Here is a 10,779-nt window from a genome sequence, read left to right as displayed (position 1 = left end):
AGCTTGGCACAGGTAAAGAAGAATCATTAAGATTCTTCCTCTGAAAACCATCCAAATTTCCAGATTTTCACGGAAGCCCAAGAGATAAATCTATAAAAGCTTTTCAGTATTTGAGATTTATTTTGAGCCATGGAGATGACAGAGCACAACAAGCCATACCAGAGCCAGGCACAAGAAACCTATCTCATAACCTTTGTGCTGCACCTTGTCAAAAAAGGTGACCAGCACTGTCATCCCTGGTGTGGATGCTGAGCGTGCTGTGGCAGGGAAGGGGACATGGTCAGTTTGCTGGATGCCACCTCCACAGTCGTGTACCAGCCTCACTGCCCTGCTCTCTGCTCCCCACGCTTGACTCAGAGAATATATCTCCTTCCTCCTGCGCTCTTGCCACCCCACTCTCCTCCTCTCACTGTCCAGCTCTTCCATTCCAAGCCGGATCAAAGTGTGACTGCACCCGCTGCACCTGGCAGAAGGTGTCAGGAGGAAGCTGAATCTCCATGCTGCCAGAAAAGAATATTCCATGTCATTCAAATGAGCCTGTGTGTTGTGCTGAGTGTTGTGTCTGTTAGCAAGAGTTGCAGATTCAAATCATACTCCTACTCATGGTTTCTTGTGTCTCAGTTACTCACCACACAGACCCCTGTACTTCCAGCAACATTGCATGCATGAGCAGGGCTCCGAAAGGCATGCAAGAAACTCAAAGAATGAAGTCTAAACTTTCCCTTCTTCCTGTGATTCTCATTTCATCGGCTTAGCAGCACTCAAGCCTCCTTCGCACCCTTAAATATTAACATGCTTTTCTCTTGATGTGGGATCCCTCATTACCATATGAATAAATGATTAATGGCCACTGTACCAAACAAGTGCGACTTTTATAACTATATGAATCAGCACTGAGCCAAACCCTTCAAGAGTAGTAAGAGTTTTCTGGCATTTATTGCACTTTATTGCTTCCTGGATCATTTAAAAGAAGTCACTGACAAACAACTGTAGGCTTGAAAGTTTACTGCGGATGTAGTGAGCAGTTCTGTATTTCAAAATGCAGACAAACTTTCTTTCCCAGCAATTTAATGCTGGTTCTTTGGCAGAAAACTCCACGGCTTGTCCAGCAAATGCTACTATTTGTGATGGCACTTCTTGTATATTGACAGGAGATAATTTTAATCAAACTTTGAGCGTAGTTTTAAGTACTGTTCTAACAATCATGCTGGCTTTGGTGATGTTCTCCATGGGCTGCAATGTGGAAATTAAGAATTTCTTGGGCCACATAAAAAGACCCTGGGGTATATTTGTGGGTTTCCTTTGCCAGTTTGGAATTATGCCTCTCACAGCCTTCTTGCTCTCTTTGGCCTTTAACGTCCTTCCTATTCAAGCTGTCGTGGTGATGATCATGGGATGCTGTCCAGGGGGCACAGCCTCGAATGTCATTGCCTACTGGGTGGATGGAGACATGGATCTAAGGTAAGAGCAGCTGTTCTCTAAGTACTTCATGTGCCTCTTTACATTGTAAATTGTAAATTTTACATTGAAAAGGACTGTCTGATCTGTCTGATGTTTTTCTTAACTTCCTGGCACATGCATGGTGTTTTTTCCCTGTAAAGATGGTTACTTACTGCAATTGAAGTAAATATAAGCAGAATAGCAAATATCCTTGATTCATTGGGAATTCATGAGGAAAAGTCATCTATGAAGACAATTAAAATAATATACATTATGAAAGCTTTGCCCAAATTAAAATTACTTTTCTTTCTCCCAAGATCTTTAGTAGTAAAAATATTTTTAAAAATAGGATTTTGGGGTGAGAATCCTCTCTACAAAATAGTGGCTATGAAACTTTTCTTGAAGTAATTTTTCTTGAAAACTAGCTCCTGTGAAAAAATATTTTCCCTCTTTTTGTGTTCTATACAATAAAAAGACAGGTATTTATTTTCTCAATGAATACTTGTTATAATTCTTTCTGCTCCTGGAACCTTATGTAAAGTCTTCAAACTGAGGGAATATTTTACAGGCTAGAAACCACTTCTTAAGGCAGCCCTGCATATCAGGGGCAATGAAAACCTTTCTTTGTGGCAGTGTGATGGTGCCAATGACAAAGTGCTATGAACTCAAGAAACAGATGTGTAAGGCACCTGACATGGCCTAGGACATCAAACACACAGGAGACGAGAACGATACTCTTGATGCAAATTCCATGGGGGGTTCATCAACTCTAAGAGCTTCTAAAAATAAGTCGTCTTTTTATTTTTATGTCCTCATTACTTTGGTCTAAAATAAACAGGATCATTTCTCTCTTTCCTACAGAGTAAAATAAATTGGAGCATTCTTCCATTTTATCAAATGCCAGTCTTAACTAGAAATGAAAAAAATAGTAGAAGTAAGAAAGATATGGAGCTAGAGTAAATAGTCTAAGAATGTTAACATCTGTAGCTTTAGTATAACATTTTTTTCCATCCTTTGAAAATATTGAACTTTTCTGACACATACAAGTGTTAATGTAAAAACAGCTTTCAAATTATAAATGAGGTTAGCTCTGCTAATCCTTTACTTCCTCATTGTAGAGGAAAAATCTATGATATTAAGAACTGTAAAACTCTTAATTTCAATTAATACAGGTCTAAGAAATCACAGATGAGAAGATTGAGTACAAGGCTGAAATTTTGTTCTAATCTCTCCCTGAAATAATAAACTGAGCTAAACTATGCTTGGTCAGCTCTGTATGTTCAGGATTGCTCCAAAGAAATCAATGGTAAAAATTCAAATTTATAATGCTATAAACATGAACAGGATTTCTAGCCCATGATGTTGACAAAGGGTGACGTTAATTGAAAATGCCTTTAAAAGGTTATTCTTCAGGTAAAGACCTCTACCTTAGGTCAAAGGCTTTTGGTCAGTACCTTTGCAACAAAGATGCAGGAACCACAGGATACAGGAGGTACAGCAGATTGTCAAGGCAAGCATCTTCTCTTCTCAATAGAAGAATAACATTAGAAGTTGTGTGGATGGTTTCTGGAGCTACCACAGTATTATAGAAACCTGCCCATCATATCAGACAATGTTTTGGTTTTAACTGTAATATTTTGTGATTATACATTACAACTCATAATCATTGTCTATACTTTTGTTTCAAAACCTCTCTGCAAATAGACCACAAGTTAGAGAAGAAATTAGTTTTATAATTAGCATTATAATCATAGTCAGATGAAGTATGATATTTCATACCTTTCTTAGTAAATCAAACACAGATGATATCCTCTAATGATTCCCATTGAGATATCTCTTGATATTTCACAAAAACAACTGCTTCTGTGGAAAAAGGGACTGGGGTTAAGGGATGGCCAGACTTTGGAGAAGGAGGTACATTCAGGGACAGTATAAAGATACAGGAAGTACAGAGGTAGGAAACATGAGGGTATTTTTTTTCCATTTGGGTCTTCATCCAACCTTAATTGTAGCCTGTAACTCTTTTTCTCTGTAGGAGACTTCTATAGGAACTCTTATGCCAGAAGCCCCTGCAAAATCTTATTCAATGACTCTAAAGCAGAGAATGACTGGAACCAAAATGAATGCAGATATTCCTGTGGTTTCTGCATTAATTTTTCTAGATTTCTCTGGATCTGCTCAGTTTGTGGGTGAGGATCAGTAGTCCCTTTTCTGAGAACAAGCAATAATAAAGAGAAATCTGAAGTGAGGCTCAGAAGAAAGCTTCCAAAATCTCTTGACTAGAACCCTCTCTCACTATTTTTATACCAGAAAAATGAGATTTGTATGCATAATTTTATCCATTGTATTCCAATTCCAATGCCTTTTCCTATTCCTTCACTCCTGTAGCAGAATGCAACGTTTGTACAACAGAAAACAGAAATATCTTTGTGAAATGCAGCAACAATACTCAAGCTAAGCCTCACTGAGCAATTCTTAGCACCTCCTTTTTGGCCTAGAGCAAAGCAAGCCAGAAAAGGGAGTTTTATTATATCACAAATTATAGACAATTTGAGTTCAATTTTAACACTCTAGAACTGCTGGTAAAATGGAAAACTCAATTTGATGTCCATCTCTGCCCCTGTTCCCTGCTTGCTCTCCTCTCTGAAACCAGCCAGACAGGCATGGAGACACATTTGCCAGCAGACCTTTCTGCTGGCCACCTGTCTGACTGCCTCCTTTGTACCGAAAGTTATGGTTCTGTTGCTGCAGAACACCTTGATTTTTCATATTCTTTTCTTTTCAGCAGAAGCCATTCCTTTCATTTAGCTTTTCTATAACCTGATAAATTGTCTGTAGCCAGCAACATTTCTTGCACCACCTTTCACAAGGTGTGAAATGGTAATAAGAAAATGAGAAAGACTATGGGCTAGCATGAGATGAACTGTCACTGTAACCAATGTCTTTGCAGCATCAGCATGACAACTTGCTCCACGCTGCTTGCAATGGGAATGATGCCACTTTGTCTCTTTATTTACACCAAAATGTGGACTGATGCTGATGCAATTGTACTCCCCTATAACAGCATTGGTGAGTCCAGTGAAACAGCACTTTCCCTTCTGTCTATCCTTCATTCAGGGACAACCACCTCTATACCATCATCCTGCAATCAGGAAGAAATTACCTCAGATTTTTAAAAATATTCCTCTTTCTACTTTTTAATAACCTCCATGGGCATTAGGCACCAAAAATCACTTCACATCATCCACAGCTCTGCCAAAAAAAGTCTTGAAGCTGTTGTAAATATTGTACAGATAATTATGACAAGATTGTGCATGTTTTTCTTTCCAAATGGCTTTGAGACCTAGGTGGTAGTGGGATAAGAATATAGAATAATTCATATAGGAATAGCTGCTTCTCCTGGATGAAAGTGTTTATAACAGCTTTAAGACACAATCCTGCAAAGTGCTAAATGCTGAGGCCACAATCTGGCAAAATACTTAAGCACACATGGATAATTAAGCAAGTGATTAAAGCTGCTGAGTCTCTTTGAAAAGCTGCAATCTACACTGCCAGGAGTGGCTTCATTTGACTTCCTGTCAAAAAATCTCATCCAGCTACAAAGAGAAAATAGTTAAAGTATTTAGAAATACATGCTCCAGTGCTTTGCAGAGCTGTGGCCCTAGTGCTTATCAAGTGCAGTTTCATGTTGTGCTAATCTTAAAAGCTAGCAGAATCACTTTCACATTCTTCAACTTCACTTCCCGTTGTCCTTGGGGAAAAACAAAAATCCAGTAGGTTGCTTGTGCTTTCAAAATAAATACTGGAGGGGGAAGGCCAAAACAAAAGAAGCTCTAAACCGGTTGCTGATACGGTACAGTAGCGAAACACCTGCAGACAAAATGAACATTTAATATAGCTACTCCCATCACAGGATAGCGATGATTAGCACACTCAGATTTCTGTCTGCCTTTCTGATGCAGGTGAATGAGCATGTAGCTCAGCGGAATGGCAATTACTTCAACAGGCTGCCAAAGATAACAGAGTCTATAGAAAAGCAAATGGGCAGGTGCGGGTAGACTGTGCGTGCATGTTCCAGGGTGTGCACACCAGAAACATCCCCTGAAAGGCTGCTCCAGGCCCACAGTCACTCATCATGGTGTCTGTCCTGTCATGAGCTCTTGCGCCATACAGGGTCTTGACTTCTCTTTTCTTTTTTTACAGGACTTTCTCTGGTAGCTCTTGTAATTCCTGTTTCGGTTGGAATATTTGTCAACCACAAATGGCCTAGTAAAGCAAAAATCATACTTAAGGTAGGATATATAAGGCTGGAGTATAAACAATTATGGACAAATTATGGAATCAGTGGGACCACTGAAGCAGTACATTGCTATTCATAGTATTAGTATCTGACTTCATAAGACCTGGAAAGTTTTCAGCAGAAAACAAATGAGGTGCTGTGGAAATGTATTGCTTTTCCTGTGCACAAACATGCATGAGTTGCATGCATTATTAGAGACCATCATTATCTAAAGAACCCACTTTTTTCTTTGGCTGCAACTACGTTAGTAATCGAGTTCAGTGTATAATGTAAACTGAAATTGGAAGGGAAATCATTCAAAGCGGTTTTTCTCTGCAAAAACAAAATCATTCTGGATCAAAATGCCTTTCTCTTTTTAAGAGAGTTTCCTGATTTTTGTGAGCCAATTTTTGAATGTGAAGCCAATTTTTATTAAAAAATAGTAACAGAACAAACCAGAAAATATTCCAACTCTTATATAAACCTTAAAAAAACTATTCACAAAATACAGCTATCTTTGCAAGATGGTTTCAGACACATCAAAAATACTGGGATTTTGACAAAAAATTGTTCTCATCAAAATAATAATTCAGCCATATATAGGGTGACAGCAAATTAACCATTCTGTACATGTGGTTTAGGTTTAAAGAGATTTGCAGATGTGCTGAGAATTCTTGGCCTTGGTTAACCATTCTTACCTAACAAATATATTATCTAAATTTTCCTAAAGAAAACTAGTCTGGTCACTTGTTTTTCTACCTATATTTGTTATCACTTCTTTGCTATTGCCTCAGGCAGCATGGAGTGCAAGTAAGGTCTTTTTAAGTCAATCCATTTTCATTAAACTGCTAGCTTTTCATGTTGCATTTTTAAATGCATTCACATCTTACTATTTCTATTTAATCAGTTGAGGGGAAAGCATGGACTTGTACTCACATGTAAAGAAACTCTACTTGATCTCTTAGCAAAGCCCCACTTCATTCCTTCTTACTGAGTGGGTGAGCAGCCCACAGCCTTGAGAGTTTGCTTTGTGTAGGACAGCGAAGCATCAAGTGAATATTGAGCCATAGCTGTCAGAATAAGGACTATATCGTGAAAAATTCAGACAAGAGAACGAAGACAGTGTGCCAGGTGAAAGAAGAGCTTGTCATGGCTAGACCATGTTTCTTCTTCCTAAGTGTATGTGGTTAATAGCTCAGCCAAACAAAAGCACTTGTTCACTCAGTGCTCTTAAAAATGCTTCAGCCAAAGACTGATGAAACTACTTCAATGGCAATACATGTTTTAGCTGAGGAATAGATTCTCTTAAGCTTAGCCTAAGAAGTGTGTCTCTGAGATCCCTGGCAACACAGGCTATAATGACAGACATTCCACTTGGGGATTGAAAAGAGAGTGAGTTATAACTTTTTTAGGCAAGCAGTGGTAAAGATCTCAGTACATTCAGTCACAGGAAATAAAATCAACTGCAGTGCTTAGGCCTGTATGGAAGGGTTATAACCTGTATGGAAGCTCATAACCAGTTTTCAAACATTAATTTTTAGCCTCATTAAAGATTTACCCCTGCAGCTGGCAAATAATTTCCTAGCACTAGCTCACTAGCAATCTAGTGTGTAATTAGCACACACTGTACTAAGCCTCAGAGTGTGATTCACCAAGGAGGGGAGGAAAATGCAGTATTCTACCTGCTAGGCTGTCAGTTTCTCAACAACTCCGGGGAAATTTTTCTAATGCGTGCACCATTCCTCACGCATATCACATGTGTAAAATTATTTTTAAACTCCAGCCCTAAGTACAATTATAGTCAAGGCTTCAAAAGACTAGTTTTACAGATATCTGTCTTTAACTGTAGTCACACCTTGAAGCACATCATACATCTCCTGTTTGTTAAAATGGCAACTATCTCATCTCTCTGCCTGCTTTGAATTGTATTGCTGTAAACATTAGGTTTCATGTTTAACATGACATTTCCGTGACTCATGTTTGACTCCGTGTTTGCTGCCATTAAATTTCCTTGAGGTCTCATTTGTGCAGTATTCTGTGATTCTGTGACTCTGACGCAGTTCCTCTTCTTTTGCTTCACAGGTAGGTTCCATTGTGGGAGCAGTGCTCATCGTGCTCATTGCCGTGGTTGGGGGAATACTCTACAAAGGCTCCTGGATTATCACACCGAAATTATGGATTATTGGCACCATATTTCCAGCGGCTGGCTATACTTTAGGATTCTTTCTGGCTCGTCTAGCTGGTCTGTCTTGGAACAGGTAATGCATAGCCTTTATTCAACTGTGTAAAAAGATTTTATTTAGTGATTAATCAATGCTGAGAATGCTCCCTAAACATTAATTATGTTACATATAATAACACGAGAGTCACTCGTTCACTAAGCCTATTTTTTTGTGATACTATGTGCAGACAAAACTTTTTTTGTGCACATTTATTTACAGATTCTGATTATAGCATTTCCTCCAACCCTTCATATGTTTTCACTTTTTGTGGCAATGTCTTGTACTTCAAGCAAGTGAAACAGACCTGACTTGTATGTGGTTTGGAACCACAGTAAAACCTCTCATGTAATGCAGCAGTCTACAATTTAGAACATCACTGCAAGAGAGGGAGACAGTGAGTGCCACATATGTGCTTTGAAGGTGGTTCACAGTCTTCTACAGCTGCTGAACTGCCAATAATTGGTGGTACCAGCCACAGTGGAGTGTTTTGCTAACTATGTCAGCTGAAGGAAACAATTTTCTTAGTTATCCTTTACATTTTTTGCTTATCCAGAGTAGTAAAAAGCATAAGGACCCACTGGAATCTATTTCCCAACTGTCTTTGCATTATTCCCTTTAGGTGTCGTACAGTGTCTCTGGAAACAGGCATGCAAAACACTCAGCTATGTTCCACTATAGTACAGCTCTCATTCACTCCTGAACAACTTGAACTGATGTTTACTTTCCCACTCATCTACAGCATTTTCCAGCTGTTGTTTGCACTACTAATTTTAGGAGGTAAAGTACAGTAATTTTTATTATAGCACCATAATTATCATTATTATTACCAGTTTAACTTTTCATGTATATTGAGAAAACAAGAAGGGATAAAAATAATCTAATGGATTTTAAAATCAAAGCATAGCTTTAAAAAAACTGTCTAGAGGTGTTGAAATGCTTTAGCAATATAAGGAAAGAAAGTGTTGCATGGATATATGTTACTACAGCATCTTTTTCAGGCAATTTTTATAATTATTTTATTTAATACTGCCCATATATTGATCCTCAGGCTACCGTCTTTACAGAAGACACCATGTGAAAACAAAGACAGATGTTGAGAAAACAGCACAAAAAGAGGATTCAAAGTCAAGTGCTAAAATAAATGGAGGATTTGTATCAGATGAGATGAAATAGACAATTACATCTGCTCCCACCAGCTGTGAAGATAAAGAATACATGGTTTATTTAAAACTTTTTTTTTCACATGCTGTTTTTTCATGGAAATATTTAACAAAAGAAGTTCTGCTGACATTGTACAGCGAGACTTTAAAGTGATTAACTTAAGAAAGATCTACTTTGATTTTTAATATGGTTTCTGCCACAATTGTAGAATCTGGTTTTGAGGCTAATTCCCTAAATTATGGATTATTTTACATTTTATTATTATGGATTATTTAACAAAAAGCAGAATAAAGGTGGGCTATTGCTACAAAGAAGCAGATATGTGCAACTCCAGCCCATGATCCTGCAAATCCATCTGCTAGTCTCAGCCCCACACAAAACAAAAAGAAATCTTGTGAAAGTGTCTGAGCAGGAACAGGAGTTGATATGGAAGGTCTGGTAAGGCTGAATATGAATCAAGCATGGAATTGGACCAAGCCAATAGTGAAATAAAAGTTTCATTTAGGTCAGTCTGGGCAGACTAAAGCACTGTATTAATTGCTTGAAGCATTAATTTATTCTAAAGCTATAATTTTAGCAAGTGCAAGGCACCTTATGACTGTTATTTTTCCCAAAGTAATGGAAAGTAATAGAATGTAGCAGTCTTACATCGTTGTTCTGGGTCCTTTAGGTGCTGGAAACAGGAACAGAGAGACAAAGGTGAGGCTTTAAGCCTTGAGCAATTTTAGTGACAGCAGTGACAGCTGCATACAAAAGAGCAAGCAGAGGTTCTGGAAGTGTAAGAAATTATCATCTTCTGCACTAAAAAGAAGGCATTTGAAAATGGAACAAAAAATGTCCCTGATTCATCCAGGACTGCTTCCACCAATCTTAACATAAGACATAAGTGCTTGGAGAGAGTTATATATTTTTGCTATTTTATGAGCTAAATAAATTTGAAACTGCCAGATGTCTAGGACATGTAGACATTGGTATACTTGACAATTTTAAGATTTTATTTATATAAACCACAAATAGAAATAAATGGATGTACACATACATTATATATTGTTTATTTCTGAAAATTCAAGAGTTCATGTCGAAATCTCTCCTAATTGTGTGGAGAAAATAAGTACAATTCCAGGAGAAACAGTGCAGTAAACTCCTTGCAGCTGTAATTTTTTAAGAAAACACTCAGTAACATTGGTCCCGTAGCTGTTATGTAAAGAGAATATCCAGAGAACTTCAGGTAAATGAGTGAGAGGTTGGCTGACCAAAAAATTCAAGAGTGAACCAACTATCAGCACATGGAAACAATATACCATTCTGTCATATTCAAGTGGACCTTTCAAGGTATGGTGAGTTAATGTGGCAGGTTTTTTACAAACACAACTGAAATTGTGGAATTTAAGTTCCCAACGTGCAGTTTTCCACTGCTGCAGAAACATGCCCAGTACTAAACAAAGAATAAATTATTATTGTCTACTGTATGTTAGGGAAAGGGTCTCAAAATGTTCCTGAGTTCTGTGAGGCTTGAAGCTGCTTTACTTTTGGCAGGGAGATCAGATTGATCATAACTTCCAAGGAGGACCTCAACACTGAGTGGGAGTTAGTACACAACAAGGTGTTCTATGTTTTATAGAACAAAGATTAGACAAAACAATGTAGCAAAGACTGTTATGGAGAAATCATAAATTG

The 10,779-nt window shown here is 38.0% G+C and overlaps 1 protein-coding gene across 1 annotated transcript; it reads left to right on the top strand.

Moving 5' to 3' along the window:
• The first annotated feature begins 906 nt into the window (after positions 1–906).
• Positions 907–10,324, top strand: SLC10A2 (solute carrier family 10 member 2). The gene is made up of 6 exons (XM_068178794.1): positions 907–1,461; positions 4,391–4,509; positions 5,644–5,732; positions 7,802–7,977; positions 8,561–8,718; positions 8,990–10,324. Exons 1-6 carry the CDS (start codon positions 1,040–1,042, stop codon positions 9,112–9,114), a joined length of 1,089 nt encoding a protein of 362 aa, XP_068034895.1. The 5' UTR covers positions 907–1,039; the 3' UTR covers positions 9,115–10,324.
• The last annotated feature ends 455 nt before the right edge of the window (positions 10,325–10,779 follow it).

Source organism: Anomalospiza imberbis, chromosome 2 (assembly GCF_031753505.1).
Source record: "Anomalospiza imberbis isolate Cuckoo-Finch-1a 21T00152 chromosome 2, ASM3175350v1, whole genome shotgun sequence".
NCBI lineage: Eukaryota > Metazoa > Chordata > Aves > Passeriformes > Viduidae > Anomalospiza > Anomalospiza imberbis.
The sequence above is the reverse complement of the archived record's forward strand: the minus strand, read 5'-3'. Positions and strand labels throughout refer to the sequence as shown.